The 27,055-nt window shown below is 41.3% G+C and overlaps 2 protein-coding genes and 1 pseudogene across 4 annotated transcripts; all 3 read right to left on the reverse strand.

The window, feature by feature from the left end:
- Nucleotides 1-191: 191 nt before the first annotated feature.
- Nucleotides 192-7,369, reverse strand: LOC133924447 (uncharacterized). Of its 3 annotated transcripts, none has more exons than XM_062369974.1 (7): nt 7,182-7,369; nt 7,037-7,104; nt 6,023-6,284; nt 4,879-5,580; nt 1,659-4,505; nt 1,190-1,250; nt 192-841 (listed from the first exon to the last, which is right to left on the reverse strand). In XM_062369974.1, the coding sequence occupies exons 1-7, from the start codon at nt 7,312-7,314 to the stop codon at nt 685-687; spliced, it is 4,230 nt and encodes a 1,409-aa protein (XP_062225958.1). In that variant the 5' UTR covers nt 7,315-7,369; the 3' UTR covers nt 192-684. The 3 variants fall into 3 exon arrangements, with proteins under 3 accessions (XP_062225958.1, XP_062225957.1, XP_062225956.1); XM_062369973.1 differs by having other exon boundaries at nt 1,695-4,505; nt 4,879-5,628; XM_062369972.1 differs by having other exon boundaries at nt 4,879-5,628.
- Nucleotides 7,370-8,705: 1,336 nt separating this feature from the next.
- Nucleotides 8,706-14,697, reverse strand: LOC133923558 (very-long-chain 3-oxoacyl-CoA reductase 1-like). The gene is made up of 3 exons (XM_062368840.1): nt 13,975-14,697; nt 10,277-10,346; nt 8,706-9,095 (listed from the first exon to the last, which is right to left on the reverse strand). The coding sequence occupies exons 1-3, from the start codon at nt 14,610-14,612 to the stop codon at nt 8,838-8,840; spliced, it is 966 nt and encodes a 321-aa protein (XP_062224824.1). The 5' UTR covers nt 14,613-14,697; the 3' UTR covers nt 8,706-8,837.
- A 1,430-nt stretch (nt 14,698-16,127) lies between these two features.
- On the reverse strand, nt 16,128-19,088 carry LOC133925522 (uncharacterized; annotated as a pseudogene).
- Between the last annotated feature and the right edge of the window lie 7,967 nt (nt 19,089-27,055).

Genomic DNA, 27,055 nt, shown 5'->3' on the forward strand with positions numbered 1-27,055 from the left:
AATTCAGTTTAGATGCGTGATGACCATTGCTTGTTGCTGCCATTTTGCTGCTCTTGGTTCTTGCAGCACATCCTTTTTTTTTAACGAAATCATGCAAGACCTGACTAGATAGGAGGCTTTTAAACTTCTCACTGTGAATACTATGACCACAAATTGAAAGGATCCATAGCTAATGGATGAGAAACTAAGAATACAAATGCTAAAAAAACCCGAAAAAGAAACAAAGAATATGTATGGTTGTATTGTACATCTTGAGGAACATCATCCACTCATTCTCGGGCAGAGGTATGTTTGGTTTCCTGCCCACTAGCTTTGCTTGGCGAGATTTGGCAAGGCAAACCTTGGTAGGGGAAGAGAGCCAATTTGGCTCTCTCAAAAGCAAGGAAATTCTAGCCCACCTTGCTCAAATTCAAACCAAATAAATGAACCAAAGATGCTAGTTTGTCCTCTAACCTTGCTAGGCAAGGATGGACAAGAAAACCAAGTATACCCTAGTTGACAAAATATAGACTTAAACCTGGCAAAAAAATGAACCGAGGGCCATCAACAAAACCGTGTTAATGGTATGACCAACAAACCATTAACAAATTACACAGTTGGACATGCGTTTTACGTGAAGACAGGTTCAGCTACAGCTCTGCAAAGCCCATCTAAGGTGCTCAGGGTCCGTGCTTCTCTTAAGCATCAGGTTCGGTCCCAAAGGCCATCCGCTGGCTGGCTATCAGGCACCTCGGTGACATCATCCAACAGCTCGGTTTGCTTCTGCCTCGCCTTCTTGTAGCTACTGGAACCCCGAAGAATGGAGCCAATGTGCAGCCCCTCTTTCAGACTCTTCTGTGATCTGAAACAAGCGGGAGGAAATCAACTCAGGTGTAAGCAGCTACAGCTGAAGAGAAGAAAGCAACCATGCTCTATTTACTAGACAAACAATTATATCCACTCCCCACAGTATATATTTTAGGAGGATGCTACTCTATAACAGTATGTTATATCTGCTGAAACTCCATTATCCTCTCCCCACAGTAGATATATTAGGTGACTCTCAGAGCTTGATCTATCATCATAGACAACTTATTATGTCTACCATGCAACATCTATACCCGCTCGTCCGCATCACAGTATGCTGATCTAAGGAAACATGCATTGCTGTTAATACCTAGTCTCTCTCTTTACCAGTTAGAGAACTTACAACGATAGAGTGCCATCATCATCAGGCACATCGCTTTCATCATAGGCTGCAGATGAAATACCTGCCAAAGGGACATTCATTAGACCATTTTCACATGTGGACAGGGATATCTGATGCAATGTCAGAAAATAATTCATAAGCATTTTAGCTGAATAACAAACCCAGGAATAGAACCTGTAAATAAAGAGTAGATTGGTACCGACACTCCTGATCTTAGTTAAGAATGTATGGACCTTTTTATCAATCAGAGCACTAAAATCAGCACCAGGATATTAATACGACATTTTGGAAAATTTTAAATCTAACATTTTCAAGTATAGCATATGATTGAGGAAAAAAAAACAAAAAGACATGTATCAGTGCAGGAACTTCCAAATGAACATATGAATATAACTTGCCCCCCAGTAGATGTAATAAGTTAACGCAAAACCAAGTGCACATGCAATTCACCAGAATGTTTGCCTAGTACCTATTCCATGCGATACTATCTCCTTGAGGTTCCCACCTGAGTCAGCAGATGTGGATGAATTATCTGATGATTTTTCCATCGCAGCCTTTTTGCTCTTGGTGTCCAATGCATCATCAGAGCCTTCACTGATAGCATCGTTGAATATTGCACTAGAACCTACCTTCCTACTCTCTTTTTTGGATTTCTCACTGCTCTGTTCATACCTTTTTCTGGGAACTTTCCGTACTGCAACTCTATATCTGTTAGCATTTTGTGGTGTGCCCTCTGTGCTGTCACTTGATGCTGGTGGGCTCATGGAAAAGCTTTTCACAAGGTTACTTACAGCTTTAGGATTTGGACCCACCCTTCCCTTAATAGCATGGGGCTTTGTCTGAGAAGTGGACTTCCTTCCTTCTTTGCTTATATGTGCATGATCCTTATCAATGGGTAAAATGTTCTGACCATCAACATCACTTCGGTGGAGCTTCTTCTCAAGAGTACGAACGCAAGTGGCATCTTCTGGATCGTGTTGCATTATACTGCTACTCTGAGTAACTTTATTGTTGCTCTCTTTCCCATTGTCCTGCCCCATTCTTCCTTTTTGCACAACAGAAAGAAGCGAATCTTGGGTACCAATATCACTGCCTTGATTATCACAATTAGTATTTTCCTTTTCAGCAGCAGGCCCTTCCAAATTAGGTTTCCTTTTTCTTTTCTTTTTCTCCTTGCCGTTCTTCACATTTTCATATTTTCTGTTCATGTTTTCTTCTGTAACAATTGGTACAACCACTTCGCTGGCATCAAAATAATCAGTTAAGCTAATTTTATCCGTAGGAAGGGATTCTGGAAGATCATTTGGTTCAGTGCTACCAGTATCTTGCTTTCTTTTGTTCTTTTTATTCTTCACTTCCCTGGTAGTTTCATCTTCATTGTTTTGTTTGTTTTTTGCAGAAACTGACGGATCATTCATCTTGCTGGAGCTAAAATGGTCAAGGAAATTGATTTCATCACTAGCAGGATGAATCACGATATGATAATTTGGTTCAACAGCGTCAGCAGAATTTTTAGGACTAACCATACACTTTTCAGCCCTCAAGTTCACCAAATCTGCACTGGAACCATGTTCCGGAGCAGAATCCCAATTCTGAAGTTCAGTTTTTGAAGACTTATTCCTTTCTTTTCTAGCATTAGGGCTGGCAGATTTGAGAGTCATAGCATCTTCCTGAACGACAGGCAATTCTGCTGGAGCTCCTTCTGCATTTTCATTACCATGGGCCCCAGTTATGCCAATAACATATTTATCCTGGTAGTCCTTAGCTAAGTGACTATCCTGCCCATGGGTAGAATGATTAGTTTCTTGTATTTTAGGGGTCCGAGTCTTGGAAGACCTTTTTCCTTTCTGCTGTACTTTTCCAACAGTACCCGAAGGAGTGTCAATTATAGAACCTCCTTGAACCAGATCTGCTTGAGTAGCATTCGCCCCCTTCAATTCCTCTGTAGCAACCTGTTTGGCTTGCTCGTCCGAAGATTGTGTAGCCTTAACAGTATCTGTGGGAACCTGCTTTAAGGAAACCTTCTTTCTTTGACGTTTAGTGGCTTTGGTTTTATCATCAGCTTGTGCTATTACATCTCCAGTTAAACTATCCTTATTATGTTCACTTGTTTTGTCAGAAAACCTCAAAGAATCAGACTCTTTCAATTCTGTATTAGCGTCTTCTTCAGGCACAGCACTTGAATAATGAGATGAGTCAATCATGGTTGACAGTACTTTCACTTGTTTCCCCTTAGACTTCTTATGTCTAGGTGAGCTGACAGGAGCATCAGAGTGAATTGCTGCAGGGTATTTTGGAGGCAATGCTGCACTAAAACTAGCTTTATCCCCAGTGGATTCAGGTAGTTCTAGTGCATTCTGATTGTTTCCTAGGTGAGTTTGTTCTGTTAACATATCTCCATCCAAATCCTTACTTAAGCTGTCTTTAGATCTTAGATCTGTCAATAGCTCATCAATCACATTTGCTGCCACTATATCCAGGCTTCCACCAATCATCTTTTGATCAATAACTGTTGCTCCTTCTATACTGCCCTGTGTTGTTTGCTTTGCATCTAGGTGAGCAGCATTTGTGTGTTGTATTGAGCTTTCATCCATAACAAAGCCAGATGATTTTGTCAGATTTTGGCTAGGATCAACACCCTTCAAGGATTCTGACTGGCGTCTTCTCTTTTTCTTTCGCTTTCCATCACCACTATTAGAATCCCCTTGCAGCACATTGTTTGAGATCTGTCGCATAGAAGGGTAATGGACAATCTCCCTTTCAGTAGAAACTGTACCTGATTTGGCTGCATTCTCTCTATAGCCATGCATCTTCTTTTCATCAGCAGTATCCATGGAAGCCATGTCAACAGAACTAACCTTCTTTGCTTTCCTGCGCTTCTTCTCTTGAGAAATGTTATCATTTCTGTGCCTCTTCTCCAAGGTATATGTACTTTTGTCATCTTTCTCCACATTGCTTGTTTCAGCTACACCATCATGACTGCCCTCATTGTGTTTATGTTGTTTGATTTCTTCATGCTTCTCCCCTCCATCCCATGGGGCGTTGCTTCCTTTTGTAGTTTTTCCTTCAGTAACTACAACTTCAGCTGTGGAAGTAATGACATCCCCCATGGAATGATTTTTATAACCTTTACGCACATGATCAAAATTCTCTTGTTCAGAAATTAGATCAGTAGATGCCTGAGCATCGCTCACAAACTCAACATCTTTGGGACCCTGGATTCCACCATTGAGTTCTGATGATGAAAGAGGCAAATCAGATGCTCTCACTTCAGCTTCATCTCTGCCAGTCAATTCAACAGTGTATGCCTGGTCACCTGGATGATATAAAAAAAGGATAATCAATGTATCTACATGTAGCAATGAAGGTGGGTTTATAGTTTTGGATATTAAAGGCAAGTATAGAGCATGCTGAGCGTTTTGAGCAACAAACATGTGTATTAATCAATACTAATAGTTCAGCACACGAATCAAATCCAAACATTTGACACCAGGATGCATCATGGATATATCAAGCATACAATTAAAATCTTTGCGATTGAATTATGGCACAAAGAATGCTGTATGGTGCATGGTATCTCATGATGGCTTCCAAACAAACTTCAGTAGATAATAGTATTGTACCATAAAATAATACATGGATATTATTGCCTTCTATCACCAGGCTGTTTTCATGAGGCAGAACTTCACCTGTGGATTTTGATAACTCCACTGCCCCGGTTGATGGTTTTGTCGTTTCTTGAGTAGAAACAGTTTTTGGAGGGGCCAACTGACGCCTTTTCTTTTCCTTCTTTCCAACAGTTCTTGGACTTTCTTTCTGGATGGAAACCTCATCAACATTGCCATGGACTTCTTGCTGAAAAGAAGTATTTGAATGTTCCCCATGAGTAGTGTTTGTTTCCTGTGGAGCCCTACTTGATTTAGCAATATCTCTGGTGTCAGACCCACTAGTTATTCTGATAGGATCTGCAGCTGATGTATCAAATGAACCAGCCCTCTTAGCTTTTTTGCATTCCTTTTGTTGAGGAAGATCCGCCACTGCATGTATCTCTTCCAACATTTCCTCCTCTATCCTGACTTGCTTGTTGCCAGAAACAACACCACCAACATTATGGTCTCCATCACCATGCAAAATATCTTCCTTTCCTTGTATCTCCTCCACAACATGTGACATATTGCTTTGATTTGAAGATTTATCGACATTTGCCATGGTTGTGAAACTAGTAAAAGCATCTTCAGTTTGATTAGCATGTTTTATCTGGCGACTGTAACTCTTTGCTTTGTCAATAACTGGATCAGATCCTGCTTGAGCACCCGCTAGACTAACTGCTTCATTCTTCTTTATTTCAGTATTCAGCTGTGATGAGGATGGCACCAGGACATTATATGGCACTGCATCATGCACATGAACATTATTTAACACTACAGAATCACCACCACCTTCAAAAGAAGTCATAGAGATAATTCAATTCTACAATAACTAGAGGTAAAGTACAAAAGAGGGATTAATATTATTAGCTTTGAAAAAATAGCAATTTCAACCTAACGCCTCAAGGGTCTTACTCAAGATAACTTCTAACCCCATACTTTTTTCTTAAAAAAAATTGCATATACATAGAAGAGATGTTTAACCATGAATGAGATAAACAACTCATTGGCATCGCATGCCTGTGGAGTTTTAGCATCCGCTAGGTGAGAATCACAAACTTGAATGTCTAATTCAACTGAATTGTGCAGAACCGAGCATATTGGTAACACTTTTAGCAACAAAAAGCAAATTAGAAGCAATAATGTTAACTTGATATGTTTCATATGCTCAATTTTTAAGCTGTACCTTCAAGCCCTTGAGGAAGCACATCGCTGGCAATATTTGATGTAATCTCAGGCATCTCCTTAGCACGCTTCTCTACGTGGATTCCAACACGACCTTGACTCAATCTCCTTCCATCGGTTGCTGGAGTGTCTTGGCAGCAATGTGTCACCGCTGCTGCCTCTGCAATTTTGGCATGAAGAAAACACCCACCCTTGATTCTGGTGAATGCACTGGTCACTGTCATTGAATCAGAGAGGTGATACAATACACCCTTCCGCAGGACCTGATGAAAAGCAAACACTTTTAGAAGCTTGCATTACCTTTTGAAAAGGTTTTAAGATGATGAGATAGTAAATTCTAAATCTCTAGTTACTCCCTCGATCATCAATAATTCAATAATGGGCATTTTGGCCTCATGCCCTTGGTTAAGAAAAAGAGACGTTTTGCATGTATTATGTTCAATACGCCAATTGTGCCCCTGTCGATAAAAGTGCCCATCAAAATGGCCATAAATTCCAAAGGTCATCAGGAATAACCGTGGGGCATTAACTAATAACTACATTTAGTTCAACCAACAAGCAAGATGCTACCATTCCTCAGGAGAATAATTTTTTTAGACACCAAGGGTGAAGAGTTAATAGGGATAATATTGTCACAACAAAGTAGTAACTAGCCCAAACAGGGTATGTGGAATGCTCCTAAAATGTCAGATATTCCTCACAGGAGAGAGTACATCGACGTCCAGAATACAATGTTAGTCAATGCAAAACTACTAGAAATATTCTGGTGGTACCAACGTCAAGAATCACATGCCGATAAAATTATCGTCCTGAGATTTGAAGGAATTTCCCTCATCTCCCACAACTAAATCACCTGATCACCCACCGAAACACTCGACAAAAACCTCAGCCACTTTATTAACACGGAAATAAATCCGCCCCAAACTAAAATACATCCAAGAGACCTTGATGAGCCCATAACAATCACAAAACCTCACTGGAAAAATAAACACCGATCAGAGCCACGAAATAGCACCTGGAAGGACTTGACGGCGACGGGGCCGAGGTCGGGGAACGCGGCGGCGTGCTCCGCGGCCACCTGCGCTGCGCAGAGACCAACACAAGAATCAGTTGCGGCTCCCCGCGGTTAGAAGGAGAGGCGTCACGGCTCACGGGCGTACACTTTAGGCGGCGGATTGCGGTGTCGGGAGCGACGAGCAGGGCAAGGCGGGTGCCGAGGTCTGTGTCGAGGAATAGGGAGACGGGGGCGTCTCCTCCGTCGGAGTGCGCCCTCGGCGGCCGTGGGGCGGCCATCGCGGGGGAGCGGCCGCCACTAGCGAGAGGGAGGGGGAGGGTGATGGAAGGCAGAGCGGCGTGGGGTTTTGATCGTGAGTTTGAGACTTTTAGGTTAAATTTAAGGCGTATTTCCTGGAGCCACCCTTCGAATTCTCGCATTTTTTTTAATTTGAATTTGGTTTGAATGTATGGAGGGCAATTCAATTTTCAGGGCCAGATTCTTTGCTGAACGTTTGCGCTCCCCTTTTCTATTAACTTCTTTTTTTTTGAAAAAAGCTTCTTTATTAGATCATTTTAAAGGAGTCTTTTTGCGGACGAGAATACATTCACGAACGAGAATCCCATCGTCGTGGCTCCTGGCCTTGGGAATACTGTCGTAAAAAGATTTTCATTTCCTTCAACATTCAAACGGTTTTTCTTCACATTTCCCGTCACGAATGTATTCTCAAGGTCATTCCCTCCAATACGGAATTCTCTCTCCTTTCCTTTCACAAATCCCTTCGAAATGAAACTGTTGGAGATGAGAGAAAATAAAAGGAATGATGGTGGACCTCACGATGCGTTAAGGATTTTTCGTGAGGCACGCAAGTGCACCTAAATCAGTTTTGAAAAATTCCTCTCCCACCACTGAAAATGTTGGCATCCCTTTTATACGTCGGTGATGTCTCAATGACATGCGGCCCTTAGACTCAAATGTCACTGAGATATCAATGGCATATAAGGGGACTGTGGAAATTCACAGTGGTATAGGAGGAATTCACCCAATGAATTTCGTGTATTGCTTTTTAAACAAATACGATTTGAAGGAGATGTCCCATTCAACAATCAACAATTTTGTACAAGGAAGGAGTCGAACCGGAGTTGGATTTGTACATTGCTTTTGTGGATGAAGTTCACCTAAACAAAATATTGGAAGAGTAAAAGTGTATTGCAAGGCAAGTTGTCCAGGTCACGGTAAAACCCTCCATACATAGTTACATACGACGTTAATGCATTATATGAATATATTTGTTGCAACCGAGGCTGGTAAAAAAGTAGAAAATTGAGTAAATTTCAAAATGACCCCTCCTATGCCTAGTGTTTCTGTCATACCCATTACAAGTTCGTTCTGACAGTACCATTTCAGAATACGAACTATCCAATTACAATAATTTATTACAAGCAATTATGCCACATGAATAATTTAGTGAACTAATGGGGCTTGTATCACCGATGACACACAAACATATGAAACCCTGAGCATGTCAAAGAGCGGTAATCTTATATGTCACCAGACATATTACTTCTTCCACGAGAGTTTATTTTACATAGTCGTATATCAAACTACAACATTGTCAGCGTACTATCATACTAGTAGAAGGTAAATATAGGTGGAATGCTCACGAAGGCGTAAAGCTACTATTATCACTTGTTGTTTCTGACATGGAATAGCCTGAAGAAACACCGAGCATGCAATGCAGAGAGCTCAGCCCAGCGTCAGCTGTAGCTCTCGAAGCCAGGAGCCACACGACGAGAGTGCCGAGCTGAGACCGCCGCGTCCGTCACCGCGTCTTCTTCCTGGCCTCCTTGGCCATCCCCTTGGCGCGCACGCCCAGGAACATGTTGAGCAGCATCCTGTCGACGACAGGCTCGGGCAAAAGGGAGACGAAGAGCCACAGCAGCGCGTGCGGCCAGTACGGCGTGCACCGCGGCTCGTACCCGATGTAGCGCACGGCTGCGTGGGCGTAGGTCTCCGGCGACGGCGCGAAGAAGGTGGGGTTCCTGATAGACGCCATCTTCGTCGCCACGTACATGGGTACCTGGGCATAATGCAGACCGAAGTAACGCTGCGTCAAGGGGACAAGACTCATTTGCTTCGTAACTTTCTACAACGCAACTCTTTTGTTGATTGCTATAATGAATTAATCATGCAGCATAAGGATATGTTATTCAGATTGTTAATGAAGTGTGTCCCAATTTGTATTTCGTTGTGTACAAGACATGCAAGTCATTTGCCACCAATTGCCATGAGACTGTGAGTCTGCTGCAACTCACCGGTAGTTTGCTAGCTAAAGAAAATTTAACCATCGGGTAAAATCCAACAGGATCCTCTGACTTAGAAGAGATAAATTATTTGTGAACGGTAGCCGTGACTTACCCACGCTATAGTATTGCTATAGTAGAGCGAGCAGACTGTAGCACTGTCCTCGTTACAATAGGACCAGTACAACAATAATAATGCTACAGTACCACTACAGTGGTTTGCTGTAAATCATGGTTCTCTTATATATCACTGTTTATTTTACTGTTCATGGATAATTTTCCTCCTCTAAGTTAGAGAATCTGGTTCCAACCATCTGGCAAGGGTCGGCAGAGGTTGTGGGAGATGGTAAACGACGCAGCAACAGCGAACATGTTCTAAATGAATGCTGAAACAAATTTGTTTGTAGCTGTGAGGGCCATCGGCTATATTTTGATTGAACTGATATGGATTCTTTCCGTTGTTTGTTGTTTCCACGTATGATGTGATGACTGTCTTTCTTTTGTGCAGTTGGGAGGATTCAAAGGACTGACGTACTGTGTTTGATTTGCAGCCATCAAATATCTCAGTTCCTTGTCGGAATCATTTGACAACGTGATGCAACAGATTGTGACAATACTGATCGGTACCTAACGAGTCTAACTAAGGACGGCATGAGAAATCATGTTTTGAGGGGAAGGCATTCCCTACTAAGCTGTTAGCTGCTTGTGTTCCCAGCAGGTACTATCATAACTTACACATAAAGATATTGATAACCGATATGCGTTCAAGCATTCCAAAATATAAAGGCATCAACGAAATGCAAACATCCTTCTTGCAGAACAATTTGGAAGGAATACGTGAGGAAATTAAAATATGGGTAGCTACAGCAGGAAGATCCAAAAGTAGTGTGTGCTTAAGCTATAGTAGAATGGAGCAATTATGTGAAAAAACTAATTATCAATAGATATTAGTTAGTACCTGGCATTGCACATCAATGCCTTTGCTCCTGTACTCAACGTAGAGGCACCTCGAGAACTGATCGACGTACCTGATGAATCAAAAAACAAAGTAGTCTAGTCATATGCCCTCGTAAAAAATTGTCCGATCTTAATAATTTATCAGAGTTACAACCATGTTTGAGTTTGCATTTAGTTATAGGCAGCTGTCTAGGAACAAGAGAAAATCCTTTTTTTTTACCTAAACAACATAATAGCTATGTTACTTAAAAATTAAGTTAAAATATATGTTAGTTTATATATGATGAGTGATTGATAATATTGTTATTTTGTTTTATTGATTTGTGAATTGTATGAGCATGGTTATACACTATAATTATGATCATGACTCATCAAAATTACGGAGAAAATAGAGTTAGCGTTTTTATCTCTGAGTCTAGAAAAATTGCATACGCCGGATAGTCCAACATTGGGCAATTTGTACACACCGAATGATCTGCGCTCAGGAAGACTTCACACCAGAGTATTTCAGCTCAGAAGCAAAAGTTAAAGTACACGTCGGATGATCCGGCAATGACGTAAAGAGAACGCCGGACTATTTCTTGCAGAGAGATTGCAAAATGAGTTTTGACAAGAATGTATACGTCAGATGGTTTGGCAATAGTCATATGTACACGCCGGAGTATTTCATCCCGAAGGCAAAGCTTGAAGTATATACCGGATGGTCTGACGATAGAGTGAACTGAACGTCGGAGCTTTTTTTTTCAGAGAGGTTGTAAACTGCCTCTGATGGACTTGTACTTGCCAGATGGTCTGGAGTTCAAAGGGATGAATGCCGGATGCTTCGTCAGAGTATTTCTTGCAAAGAGGTTGCAAGATGGATGGTTCGGAGAAGAAGTACATGTCGGATGGTTCGACGCTCAGAAGCTGTGAACACCGGATCATCCGGCATTCACGATTTTCCTGAGATGTGCTTTAACTATGAATTTCGATTTGGAACTAATTGGAGATGATTTGGAGATATATGTGTGCTTGTCTCATGATGTGCAGGTAATGGATATAACTTGACGACTGACAGCAGGATGATCGAGGCCAAGCGGGGTGGTTGGTGCTGGATGATTAAGGATGTCGAACGGAGTCAAGGGTGGTCCTAGTTGTGCATATGGAGATCAAGCAGAGAATGAGAATGTGGATGATGACGACGTGTTAACAAAATCAAGCGAATGGGATATTGATTCAAGTGATAAAGTGACTCGAGGGATCGGGAGTAGGAAAGACTTGTTGGCGATCAAGATCATAAGACGGAGTATGTGTGTCAACATCAGGATACTTGCTTGAGGTGAAAGCAAGGGGTAGCAAGTTATGCTTTAAGAAGCGTGCGAAACGATTTCACGGTTTGGCTTCAAAACTATGGAATGATGGAGGGCACGTGGCATCATCGTGAAGCTTGTATCAATGCAAAGCTAAGTCATAAAGACGCCATGACCGTTCGATGGACAGAGCGAAAATAAATCAAAATACCCCAGTAGTAGGTAGAAGGCCATTGGAAGAGTGAGTATTTTGGGAATGATGAAGCTTAAAGGCTAAGTTACCTCCCTAGCCCTATAAATAAAAGGGTAAAGCTACGTGAGAGGCTTTAACCAGCCACTTGAGTTTGTATGCTAGGGTTTTAGAGGAAAGGAGAGATGAGATCTTATCATTTGTAATATGTGAGAGTTTTTTGTAAGAAAAATACCTTGTAATCTGTCAAAAATAGGGCTGATCTTGTAACAAATGAAGTGCATGTTTCTTCCGATGCTTATATTCATCTCTTTCTAGTTTTCTTCTATTGACTTCCTTGCTTTGTTGCGAGTTTTTCTTTTTTGGTTGTGATTTTCGTTTTGGTTGATGAGTTGAGATTTTTTTCACCTTAGAAAGTTATTCTTTTCATTGCTAAAAACATAAAATTTACATACAAACGTATACAAGTGAGTCTTGAATTATCTTGCATCTAGATCATCAATTTAGAGAACTTCTTCTTCCATTGATTTTTTCTTTGGAGCAAAGGTTTCTTTTTTAAGCTATTATCTTTATGTGGCGATGACTTATTGGATATGTGCCCATAGAATCTAAAGTTCATTTATACCCATGAGAGTCATGCTTGGAGTTTTTCATAGCAATTAGTGTTTCTTTGGTTTTTGCTTCCATTTTATTTTGAGGGATGTTAGGTGATCATAATAGGAGAAGGTTATCAAAGAAATATATAAAATATCTATTCACCCTGCTCTAATCTACATTCTCGGTCCTACAGTTACAAACATGTCTGCTGCTGCTTTTTTTTAAAAAGAAAAAAAATAATGGTCATGTGTTATATTCTAATGACCATTATTTTTTTTAAAAAGAAAAAAGGCCGGTTTTAGCTCTCTTTTTTTAAAAAAAAATCTAGCCAGTGGCAGCTGGAAGTCACATGTTTGTGCTGTAGCAAATATCTATGGAAGTTCGACTACACGATTGAAACCAATTGTCCAAGTACCTCAAATGTACTTGGACAATTCAATGCTTCTAGATGATCTGCCCACAATTCTACTTTCTACTTCCATAACCCCGCAAAAGTCCTTTCGTACTGATACACTAACATGTCTGTTGGCAGCCATCCAAATGATAAAAAAGAAATAACAAGTTACAACAAAAAAAAAACTTACTGTGGCAGAAATATCTTGCTTTAGTAATCTATAAAGCAAAGTGCCTGGCACTGTATTCTTTCAGCGGCATTTTGACAGATATCGCAACCATAAAACATGCTGACAAATTGATGTAAACATCACCAAAGACATAACAACCCATGAAGCTACTATATTTGAGTTCAACTATTAAAAATCTGAAATCTTGAATGTATATCTAATTCCTTTTTCCAACCGACACTACCATAACAAGGTTCAGAATGGCTTTGTATAATGGGTTCCTAAACTGATTGCACTCAAGCGACTATGATAAACTTAGATTATCACAGCCAATTTTAAAACCGTTTGTGATAAAAATATTATCATAGTTGGTTCAAGGAGAGAACCAATTGTAATTCATACAACAGTCATCACAAAAATTCGATCGTCGGTTCTTGGCTCCATGGTCATACCTGACAGTCCGAGAGAAGAACATACTGTGATAATTGTTTCTACAGTCGGTTTTAAAAAAACTGACTAGGATCACTCTATTTGAACCAACTAGATATAGGGGTTTAGGGGTTTTTTTAGTAGTGCAATCTGATTCCTTGTCCTACTGAACATTAGTAAATGCAAAAACATGCTATCCGCTCCAACTATGCCCGTCCCTGCTTCTGTGGTCCATGTTGGAACTTAGATAGCAGTCATAGCACAAGAACTAAAGATAAGTCAAACCAATATTAGCTTTATCAGCTCCATACCCACCAAAAATCTACATTCCTTGGCTCTAGTTATTCCCTGTCGTAATAAGCAATATACTCTGTCACGTACGGTAGCTAGAACAGCGCAAGTACATTTTAGTCTTGCCTGTGCTTTTCTGCTTTGTTTCTTCTTCGTTTGTCCAATCCATCCATGGATTGCATTATCAAGGTTATGGTCACTTAAAAAGAGGGAAGATCCCTAACAAGTTTCAAATTTAACATTTCAGCCGCTAATCTCATCTAACAAATGAAGATCAGCAGGCATGAAGCAAGTAAGCAACTGATGAAGAGTCGATGGACAGGAAGCGAGGAGCACTCACTCCTTGGTGGCGGCGTAGACGGTGTAGAGCGGGTCAGACGGCAAGATGCAGGAGGCGCCGGAGCCGATGTTCACCACGGCGCCCCGCCCGCGCTCAACCATGCCGGGAAGCACAGCGTGCGTCACCCGTGTGAGGGACTCGACGTTGAGCCGTACCAGGTTCCGCGCGAGCGCCTCGTCCACCTCGTGGAAGTACCGCGCGTACGGGTAGCACGCGCCGGCGTTGTTCACGAGCACGCCGACGTCGAGCCCGCGAAGGAACTCCTTAAGCGCGCCCACCTTCGCGGCGAGGCCCTCGGCGGCGAAGTCGAGGACGAAGGTGCGGACCTGCGCCCCCGGGTGCCTGGCCCTGACGTCGGCCGAGACGGCGACGAGCTTGTCGGCGCTGCGACCGACGAGGACGAGCCCGAGGCCCGCAGCGGCGAGGCGGAAGGCGAGCGCGCGGCCGATGCCGTCCGTGGCGCCCGTGACGACGGCCCACGCGCCGTAGCGGCGGCGCAGCGGCTTCGCGGGGCGGAGGAACGCCGCGTACAGCCACAGCACGAAGCGCGCAGCGGCGCGCGCGGACACCAAGAGGCCCGCCGCCGCGAGCGCCAGAGCCCACGCGGGCTGCGCACGCGCGCACGCCACCCCAGCCATGGGAACGGGGAGGAAGCGAACTGCTCCAGCGACGGCGAGGCACGGCACGGCACGGTTGCGCGGTGAGACGCTGCTGCTGGCGCACGGCGTGCGATCGGGGTTGGCGGACGGCTGTAGATATAGCAGGGGAGGGAGGTGGAATGGCTGCTCCAGCGGTCAGTTGCCAGTTGGTGGAGTTGGCGTGCCACGTCGGCAAAATGCACACGCCACCGTGGCACTGTGGAGCTAAGCTATTTGTATTTGGGCCTTCTGGGTGGTGATGACGTGGCTTATGTGAAATATTTTTTCCTCATCAGTGGTGTTGAGGTGTGTTGCCTATGCCCTAGATAGGTATTGCCTGCAGTAAAGTATATATACAAGTATTTTACTCTATATGTCCATTGTAAAAATCCTCAGCATGTATTTTCAAGAGGTGGCAATTCCTCGCATACCACAGGGTACTCGGATATTTGCAATTTGACAATGTTGACTCACAGTCGGATCCACATGTTAGTCTCACAACAATCGATTTAATGTAGGACATACACTTAAGGTGTATTTGATTGTCTGATTTTTTTTTTCCAACTTGACACGGTAGATGTATATAATCTCAAAGAGAAATGTGTTTAATTGACCGTATCTATTGTTCCAACTTAGTTCGGTGCATATAAATATACGGTCTTATATTGGTCCGGGATTCAAGTTTCACTTCGCAACTTAGCTCAACGGATATAAGCTTTACATCTTCTCATGTAGACGGATCCATTTGCCAATATTACAAAATCATCTTTATGCGAATAACTAATCGCAATCTCAACTCTTACATCCATCTATATGGTCTCAGATCCAATCGACTAAACAGAGACTCAACTCGACTTTTCTAGACAGATACTAAACAAACACTCTTCTTTTTAACAAATATGACTCTGTTCAGACTGCTTCTTCTTAATCTACTTATACGATACAACTCTATAAAACGTCATCCGAAAAATCAAACACACCCTTAATGACATATCACGAATTGAATAATTTGATGGTAGAACCGTACATAGGAAGCTAAACTAAGGTTTCGTCCGCTCATCCAGTATTATAGACTGGGTAATGGCGAGGGTATTACAACCGGTTCATGGGTGTGTGGCGGACCAGGACTACCTGTAATTGAGTGGATAGGTGGTGCGATTTTGGTTGCTGAAGTAAACAGGGTTGTCAAAATCTCACAGGTGGCAGACGCAACATGCAAATCTTTTGTTTCCTCTCACACAAATTGGACAGCATTTAGCAGGCACAAGTTTTTTGTGTGGGAAATGGAGCTGCATGTTGCAGATGAGGGAGATCATTTCATTGATCAGTGGAAGAATGGATGGTCGTGATCAACGTTGAGAAGTTAAGTGTCATCTCATGATCCTCAGCCAATCACGGGGATTCAAACTTCAATTTATCGTTTAAGAAAAAACATCAATTTTTAGTCTACTTAGGCTCACAAGGAATATCTCCCCAAAGGGGCTTAACCGTGTACAAAGAAAAGAGAGAAAAAAACTATCTTCCTGCACTCTTCTGCTTGCTTTTCTTTGTATCTCTCTTGGAACTAGTTGGCGCACTGGCCAACTGAACTCCTCAGCCTTCTGTTCGGCCTCCAGCACAGCCAGCTGAACATGATGCACAATAGTGAGTCAATGTATACTACAGATCTGAATTCCCATTGCTTTCAAAACAGCTAGAGCACAATTACCTCATCCAGTATGGGTTTGAGTTCCTTGTATCGAGTTTCAGCAAGATCAAAACCATCTTTGCGGAGCTCCTGGCATTGGATGACCAAGATTACATACAACACAAACTCTGGAGGACAATACACACAATTTTTTTTGACTGGTTGGGAGGTTCAAGCAACAGAAACTAACCTTTCCGGTGTGCTGAGTGTGCTCGTAGGCAGCCATTTGCCAGTACATATTTGTTCTCTTGTAGAAATCTCTCAATGATTCTCCAGGCTTTCAAAATGAACAAATGGAAATAAGTAAAAGATAATTTGGTTCAGTAAGCTGCATGTAACAAACGGTTGACCAAGATTTCCTCGGAACGAGGACAACATTACCACTGGAGTCCTTTGTGAATCAGACAGACCGAGGATGACCCTGATTTGTTCTATCCGAGCATGCTTCTTTTCTGCGCATGGTCTTACTTTCACCCTTCAGCAGAGATACAGCACCAGACATGTCTACATTCTTCTCAGCATCTTCATTAGACTACACAGGCATGTAGAGGATTATAGACAAATATAATCACACAATGAGTGCAAACTGCAAACTGTAGTCACTAAAGGAAAAGAAGCACAAACCTAAGAAAGTTAGGAAAATATCGGAGGATGGCATAAGAAACTTAACGTGTTGTTGACCATTTATTTTTACCTATTTTCCAAGATCCAAATATCAAGCTACACTAATTCATAAGACGCCAGAATTGTGTAGCTATAGAAGACGTTTAAGAAACAATGTACCCAACAAAAAGCTACAGCAACATTAACAGAATGGACAGCAGTCCAAGTTTGGTAATTTCCGTAATAAAGCATCCCGGACTGCCAGTGTAACCTTCATGTCTTCTACAGTGCAATTTGGCTATATGGAAAAATGCATGAACACGATGCTTCCAAGCCTCCAATTACCATTCCTAGAGTGGAAAGTGTAGGTGAATCAGTTTCCTAGCCATGCAATATTTTAGCTGAACTCCTAAATTCAACCTGACACAACAGGTTCGAAATTAGCATATTGTCTGATACAGCTGTGTTTTATATGATGAGAAATTAAAAGCAGACTAGAATCTGACAATAATTCATAGCCCACACTAACACAAGATTTGGGCCAGTACAACCTAATCCAGGATCTCATTGGGATTGCGCGAAAGCAAGGTATGAGAACCTTAAGTACTAGTGCGTACCTCCTCTTCATCTGTCTGGTTAGCATCCCCCCCCCCCCCCCCCCAACTATCATTTTCCTCCTCATCATCAGAAATTTCTAACCATTCAGATTCAGATGCCTGGATAAAAAGGATAGAAATGATGACTTGCACAACAAAAAGGGAATGGTTATGACATGAGTAGAAGATAATCTGTTGCATACTGATATTCCAATTAAAACAGATAATACTGTTAATTAACACCAAAAGACAAAAAGAGAAAACCAATCTGCAACTGACCGGTATGATACATTTCCATTCATCAAGTTTGCTAAGGTTAATTTCTGTATCTTTCACTTCCATCATTCCTCCATATAGGTAGAGCATATCTTTCCCTACGGCCATGCATGCACTGATACGACCACTGGGCTTCACTGCCTGTCAGTGCCAAAAGTCGATGAGCGACACAAGTATCATTGCAATGTAAATGACAAAGATCAAAATAATCTCGGGCGGTGCTTCTTGTGTTGTTGAATCAGAGAGAATGTCAGAGCTTTTGCTTGAGCCAGCTTCAGTAATGGTCAGACTCTTGGTCAAGTGATTAGAAACTCCATGGACTTCAGATTGTCTGTCAATAACTTCTTCTAAGTCCCCCATGACTTCATCATCCTCATTATCCAGATCAGTTTCTACATCATTCATCGATTCTTTTCTTTTGATATTCTTTGCCTATGCATGAGCAGCATCAGCATAACATTGTAAACATCAAGAGAGCTAAACTTGCCACTTGCTTTAAGCAAAGATCCATAGTTACAGTATATTTTAAGTTCAAGATATAGAACAGACACACAATTTCAAGAGTTACACTCTGTACAATAAACTTAGCCTTGGTTTTTCAATAATCGCAATAGATTTATGTGAAATCCATGATACAATGAATTTCTACCTGATATCTTTAGATTTATCAACCATAAACATGGGATCTCACATGATTACATTTGAGGAATCACCTTATTTTTAGCTGGCTTGTCTTTCCTGAGCTCTAACGGATACCTGAGACATTCAAGGGAAACAATCCATTCAATATACAAACATAACACATTAACTAAGGAAACGTAGCCTTTCATATCTTAGGCTTCATTGATATTGGAAATTGTGGATGATAAAAAGGGTAAGTAATGCCAATGGGATCCAACATCATCACTGAATAATCCCTCCAAAATAAAGCATGTGTCTGGGAGCAAGGGATCCCCAGAGTATTTAATATATTTTCAAATTAATTACGTTATCTAGAGGACCACAAGAAGATTAGGGATATTCAACCCAAGATGATGAATGGATGAAAAAAGTGCACATCAATTGCAGAGGTTTATAATTTCTAAAGTAGATTAAAACATAACAGTTTGTGTGTTTCGAATCAATAATGCTTTGGCCAAAATCTGATAATTGAAATGCCTGGCTATATAATATCGCATTTTGGAAAATAAGCTGGCATATAACGAACATAATTTCGGGAAAAAAAGTTAATGCTACATTTAAGATGCTACGAGGAATGTACCAACGATGGTTATCCAACTGGAAACAGTACAGGTCATTCATAAACATGCTCATAACTCATAAGGGCGTCACCTACAATACCAGAAATTTGGAAAATTGATCAGCAGAGTTTCTTCAAAGTATAAAGTTAGCGATTGACTCTATCAAATAAAACTAAGAAGCTACTTATTGACTTCCATCTTCCATGTCAGTTTTTTCTAGCATGATTTGTATGCACGATGAGTGTGAGTACTACAACTTTGGTTACTTACCTGGGTGTACCTCTACAGTTCCTTACAGTTGAATGGGCAGTCAGGTGAATTTGATATCAACTTTCAGCATATAAATATCACAGTTACTATTATCACTATCTGTTTGGAACAGGAAACACCTATAGGATGGGCAAGCAAACCACTATATTATCTATCACACTAAAGTAAAAAATAACCCAAAGTTCAAGAACCAAAATATATAAACAAAATCAAATATTGCCTGAACCTCCACAAAATTGGGTTGTGGAACATCAAGCATCCCATTTGAGACTATTTGAACCTTGCGAACATTTAAATATCCATGATTTTACTAGGCTCTTCACTATGCTTTGGTTTTGTCAAGTTTTTGGTTAAATACATATCATGAAATCAGATTGCTGTGAGCAGTTTTTTTTTTCTTTTTCTTTTCTAGACCATTGGCCAAAAATAGGATTGGAACCATTTGGGTGAACAGAAGAACACCCAAACAACTCAAACAGATGGATTTAACCATTTCAAACACCAAATTTAGCCAAGCATGAAGCAAAAAAGCAGAGTTCAGTTGTGAGTAACCTTCAACTTCCATATCTACCAAGCCACCAAAAAGAACAGCCCTTTTCTTGTGAACACACATCGAAAACCCAGCCCTGGGACCAGGAGGCATCCCAGTCTTCTTACCTATAAAGAATTCAGATTAGAGAAGTAAATATTCAAAACATTCAATGGTGACATGCAGATTTTGAAGCAAAACTCAAAATGCTTCATGAGAGTCCACCAGAATTTTGGCTTGAGGTCTTGGTATATCATGATACTTCGGAGATGGATGGACAACAGAGAATCATAAGCTTCATCCAGTATTTTCTTCCTCAATGCATCAACCTTCAGAACCACAAGCTGGTTCCTAAACCACAGATACCGTGATCATCTTCAAAAAAACATGTGGTCTTGTCTTCTTTCATTTATTCTCGGATTCGAGCCATGCCCTTATCATCCTTCTGAGCCTTTGATTTGATCCAGGGGGGTGGATTTGATCTCCAAACTTGCAAGGAATCCCTTTGGGGTCATTGCGAGTCCAAGTCTTTGCAAATCCTCACAAAGTGTGGCATTCCCGGGCTCGACCATGAGACAATTGCATCGAGTCTTACGACTCAGTGCATCGGAGACCATATTCGCCTTGCCAGGACGATAATGCACTTCCAGTTCGTAGTCCTTGATCAGCCCGATCCATCTTGTCTGTCTCAAATTCAGATCCGCCTGAGTGAAGATATACTTGAGGCTCTTATGATCCGTATAGATATAGCACATATTATCCAATAGGTAGTGGCGCCACTTCAGAACGTGCACAATTGTCGCAAGCTCCAAGTCATGTGTTGGATAGTTCTCTTCATGGAGCTTCAGTTGCCGTGAGGCATACGCGACAACCCTGCCCTCTTGCATGAGGACACATCCAAGGCCTATGCGGGAAGCATCGCAATATACGTCGAAACCCTTTTCCACTTCGGGTTGAGCAAGAACGGGAGCGGTCGTGAGCAGTCTCTTAAAAGTCTGGAAAGCTGACTTGTACTCGCTTGACCACTCAAATACACTCCCTTGCTTCAACAATTCAGTCATGGGCTTGGCGATCTTGGAGAAATTCTCGATTAACTGGCGGTAATAACCCGTGAGTCCGAGAAAACTTCGGATGTCGATGACATTCTTGGTCTGAACCCAATTGAAAACTTCTTGCACTTTGTTCGGGTCAACTGCAACTCTATTCTTAGACAAGACATGACCTAAAAAAATTGACTTCATTGAGCCAAAACTCACATTTGCTGAACTTGGCATAAAGTTGGTAATCTCAAAGTCGGCCAAGAACAACACAGAGGTGCTCCTCATGTCCTTCCTTAGTCTTGAAATATATGAGAATATCGTCGATGAAGACCACGACAAACTTATCAAGTTCCTCTATAAATATTGTCTTCATCAAGTACATGAAGAAAGTCAGTGCATTGGTAAGGCCGAAAGACATAACAGGGAACTCATAGAGCACATAACGAGTAGAGAAGTCGTCTTTGAAATATCCTCTAGTCGGATCTTGATTTGGTGATAACCCAACCTCAAGTCAATCTTGGAGAAAACCAGGTCACCGGTCAATTGATTGAATAGAATATCAATCCGAGTAATTGGACACATTCAACGAATAAAACAAATGGTAATCTACACACATTCGCAGGTGTCAACCTTCTTCTTCACAAAGAGTGCCGGGCATCCCCAGGATGAGGAGCTCGGACGAATAAAACCCTTTGAGAGCAACTCATGAATCTGCTTCTTCAACTCTGCCAACTCGTTTGGAGGTATTTTATAACACCTCTTCGAAATCGGGGCCATACCGGGCAAAAGATCAATAGAGAATTCTACTGCTCGATTAGGTGACATTCATGATATTTCGTCTAGGAAGACATCAGCAAATTCATAGACCACGGGGCTATTCAGAAGTTATGTGGTTGCAGCACTCGTCAAAGCATAAAGGTGGTGACCGCCCTCTCCAAGGTGAAGAGAAACCCGCACCCCTTTTGGACTCTTGATAGAAACTACCCTCTTGGTGCAATCAATATGAGCACCCTGTCGGGTCAACTAATTCATCCCTAAGATGACATCCACTCCTCTAGTATCAAGTAGGATTGAATTCGTCAAAAACGAAACTCCTTTAATGAGTACCCTACCCTTAGGGACAACTCTGTTGGCTCTTAACTTGGTACCAGGTGCATCAATATGAAAAGCCGAAGGTAGAGCTTCGGTGAGCAAATTGTGACTTAACACAAAACTCTCCTTGATGAATGAATAAGATGCACCAGAATCAAAGAGTACCACTGCAAGGTGAGAATTCACAAGTAGCGTACCGACGAGTACGTTGTCATCCTCTCAAGCATCATCCATGGTGATGTGGTTCACTCGGGCACGCTTGGGAACGTGCGAAACCTTCGAGCCTTGATGAGAGGATTGTACGAGTATTGGTGGCCTTGGAGTAGTCACCGTGGCTCCAGACTTCAGGAAGGGGTAATCCCATGTGAAATGCCTAACACGTCCACAATTATAGCAAGGGCTGTCGGGGCCACTTGTAACACTTCCTTATGATCCTGCGGGTCATGGAGGTTGTTCTTGTGACGAGGAGAAAAATGGACGTCGCACCACCCACATTGATTGTGGAACAACCGACGTCGCCACGTGAGATGAAGGAGGTTGGCTCCCCGTACGCGGGCATTGAGAGCTCTCGCCCATGGAAGATGGCAGAGCCCTCTTGTGCTTCTTCTCCTCCTGATGATTCTTCGCCTTGAACTCAACCGTGAGGGAGGTGCTCACAAACTTGTTGAAGTCGGCGAACTTGTGCACCGATAACCGAACTTGCATCTTGGCGGAGAGACAATTCACAAACCGATATTGCTTCTTCTCGTCAGTGTTGACCTCATTCGACACATATTGTGTAAAGTGGTTGAACAACTGCACGTACTCTATTACAGGCTTGTCTCCCTGTTTGAGGTCCAAGAACTCCCGCCTTTTGATCTTCATTAGCCCCTTGGGAATATGGAAGTCACGGAAGACTTGTCAGAACTCTTCCCAAGTGACGCGATGATTGGCAGCGTGCATGGCCATGTAGTTGGTCCACCATGCACCGGTCGTGCCTTAGAGTTGATTTGTGGTGAAGATGTCCTTCTCGTGGTCCTTGAACCGAATGAGAACAAGCTTTTTCTTGATGGTGTGAAGCTAATGATCTGCATCGAGTAGGTCCTCCGCACGCGTGAACGTGGGCGGCTAAGTCTAAAGAAAATCAGCAAAATTGTCTCGACGCCCAGCCCCACCTCCTCCATGAGGGGTCATGTTGCGCACAAGGACCTTGAGGAGAGCCATCTACGCTTGACAGTATTGCTCAATCCGCAAGAGCACATCCACCATACTCGGCGTTGGAGGCGGTGCGAGGTTATTTTCATTGGACTCCTCAGAAAGATCACTACCACGAGTCCTTATCCTATGGTGATGATAAGATGAAAGAAAGGTAAAAGTCAAACTCCGACATAGGTGAAAGATTGAACTCCAACTAATGCTACTCTGCTATGCCGGACATCGCTTGCTTGAATCCATATACTATATATTGATGAAAATGCATGTCCGAAGGTATGGTGCAGAATGAGCAATAGAAAATGAAAGTATGTTCGATCATTATCTACTCGTTTCTTTCTCGAGTACATCTCTCACCAACAAGCATCAAAATCACATTCATCACCCTTCGCACAAAAAGAAAAGGTATTCACGCGAATGGTGTGAGTTGCACAAGTACCATTTCATACGTTGTTGCCAACGTATTCACTTTCTGTACCATCATCTTACGGGACACCCCATGTAATCGATACATACGTAGACGACCATAACTACCATCGTATGGTGGATATTCATACGTTATTGCTAATGTATTCACTTTCTGTACCGTCGTCATACGGAACATATCAGACCCCTACCTCAAACTGGTTGAGCCCCCGATATTTGCTGCTATCGGGAAGCGTCGATGCAACATGATTACCAAATGCATCATGATGAGAAATAACCCAATGCAGAAATAAACAACTTAAACACAACAACCAAGCACATATTATACTTAGGGGCATAGTATAGCAAGTTCATACATATTAGCAAGATGAGGTACTTTCGTGAGTTGCTTTAGTGAGTTTCACACACTTTGCTAACCTACGTCCTAATCATTTTTAAGCTACTTCATTAAACCAAGATTTAATGCCACGCTGTAAGGAATTGTCCAAAAAATATTATAATTAATCACTAAGTCTATCATTTACATAATCACAATTTTAATGATTAACCGGAATATCATCCCGATAGTCCTAGCACATGTTTTGTGTTCAAGATCAGAACACATGCCTTACCAATATTTAAAATCACAACACAACTTAATAAAGAGCGAGTAATTAAACTTATATTACAAGTTCTAAAGCACTTGCAAATTCTCACAATTTACAACACCGGATCATCTGGTGAGTATAGCAGAAGAAACTAGTTGTTGGAACCCACTCAGACTCATCTGTGAATACCGGATTATCCTATGATAACTTATTGAACACCGGATAAATGCACCGGACTATCATATGTGCATATCTTTATTTTGGAGCTCTCTGGAAATAATAGTCCGGTGTGTTTATTTTGTGAACATCAGATCATCCAGTGAGGAAAAAGATTCCGCTTCAAATTTTATGTGAACACCGGACAGTTTTTCATTGTACTCACCGGATTATCCTATATAGCACCGGACTATCCGATCAGGCAAATTTCAGCATAATAGCGTTATGTATTTTGGATATAATTTTTCGCTCTGAACTCCGATTTTGATGATTTTTGGCTCTATGAAAAGCTTGTGAAGAGCTCTACAAGATTATATAGAAATCCATTCCTTTTGATCACATCAAAATTCATGGAACAAGTCTAATTCATTCCTCTCTTTGTTCTAGCTTTGGTAACTTCTCTTTTGTTGCATCCATGAGACCTATTAAATCATATACTTGATAGACATGTTAGTCCCAATGACTATATTGTCATTAATCACCAAAATCAAAATCATAGCCTAATAGTATTATTTTCGCTACAATCTCCCTCTTTTTGGTGATTGATGACAACACAACCAAAGCAAGTGGCAAATAATAAATGATTCTAAATGTAAAGATCATTAGTGAGCACAAAGTCTTACCACATTGCTTGGATGCATGTTCTTACCACTTAGTCCCCTTATGTTGTGTCTCCCCCTTTCTCCATTGCCGCTTTCTCCCTTAATTTGATCTAAGTAAGAGCTTATCCCCTTTGTTAACCTTTATGTACCTTGCACTTGCTACAATCCCCCTTCATTGTTCATCTCGCATTACTTGCTTTGGTCATCAAACTTCTCCCCCTTTATCAACAATCTTTCAAAAAAGACTATATGCATATATTGAACTTAAAGGGAAAAACATTAGAGCACATAGGATAGAGTTTCACAAATCATGATCCAATTAAAAATTATATCAATTGTAATGATACCAATTGAAAGTTATGAAAGCACATGGATCATAATTTATGAAACTCACATAATATAGTCTAAACTCCCCCTATATATGTGCATATATATGATAAGAAAGAAATATATGCACAACTAGACAATATGTCAAGATATGAAGTTTAAGCTATATTATGCATGGAGATGGCTTAAATGAATAAAGATTTGACAATGATACCAATTAAAGCGTTTAAGAATTGCATACCTTCAGGACATGTTGATTGCTCCATGAGACTACAAGAGATATAACTTGCAACACATGTTAGTCTCAAAATCATAACCTATAGGATATACTCCCTCTAAATGTGTGCATACAAGTGTTGAATACTTGTGAGATATATGCACTTATTATTTATAACAATGGAGACTTATCCTATACATTAGATCATGGCACATAAAAGATACCAAATGAAAGATAAGTGTCATGTAAATAACCTGCAACTAATGAACCATATAGGTTGCTCATGGGTTAGAGATAAACATAAACAACCTACCATATAAAAACCTACACTAGGCATTGCAATAACTTGAAATAAGCACGTGCGACCCTAGATGAGGTAAAAAGACAATAATTAAGAGATTTTTGCATTTAGCTCATTTACCTCTTTTTACCTTTGGTTGGGGATTTGGGTATGTAATGATTATGATCTTCATCAATGCACCCATCTTGTACACTTAGCTTTTTTGCGTGAATCTTCACTTTAGCTTGTAAGCCAAGCCTTTAAATCCCCATAGCCACCTTGGGCTTTAAGTCTTCTTTGGAACCTAAACCGATTAGATCTCCTTCATGTTGGTGATGACTTCCTTGAGTAACCAAATGAGTTGGTTCCACCTCCGATCTTTCTTCCCAACCATGTGTGCAACCACCTTGCTATTTTTCTTCTTCTTGAGCTTGTAGTGATTGCTCTTGATCTTGTTCTTGTAGTTGGGTTTGATGTAGATGTTGAAGGTCTTCTTAGAGAGGTTTGCCATCTTCTTCTTCTCCTTGGTCTCCTTGTTCACTTGCTTGCATTGGAAGGACATATGGCTTTTTTTATGGCATTTGAAGCATGTCACGGTTGACTCCTCCACAAGCTTCTTCACCATAAAAGCACGGTTATCTTGAGGAGGTTGGACATGTCCTTTGCCCTTCAATCTCGCCAAGTCCTCCTTAAGCTTATCCACTTCTTGCTTGAGCTCATTATTTTCTTGTGCAATGTGTTCATTGGATTGTTCTACAACAACATTATCAACACAAATCTTATTGCAAAGGGGTGAGCTGGATAAAACATATAAATCATCACAAGAAGTAGAAGCATCTATCTTAAGATTGTAATTAAAAGGAGAGGTAGATTGTTTCAAAGGGACCTTGGTTCGAGATTCAATGCACTCAAATTTGACTTTAAGCTCTTAATACCCTTATTTAGCAAATTAAATTTGCACAATAATTATTCATAATTAGAAACAAATTTAGCATGAATGTCATTAAGTGCATTAAATTTCTTAAGCTCTTTTAATTATTTTTTAAGGGCTCTTTGTTACTCATTGATCAAATAAAGGAGTTCATCATAGGAAGAAGAATCCTCATCTGATTCATCATCACTTACATCGCTATTCATATCTTTAGCCATAAGGCACTTATGGGATGGCTTGCGAGACGACTTGTATGATGATTACCTTAAAAATGAGTTTCTCTTGGAGGAGTGGATGGTGATACTCTCATCACTTGAGCTTGAATCTTCATC

The sequence above is a fragment of the Phragmites australis genome, chromosome 7, assembly GCF_958298935.1.
Source record: "Phragmites australis chromosome 7, lpPhrAust1.1, whole genome shotgun sequence".
Taxonomy (NCBI): domain Eukaryota; kingdom Viridiplantae; phylum Streptophyta; class Magnoliopsida; order Poales; family Poaceae; genus Phragmites; species Phragmites australis.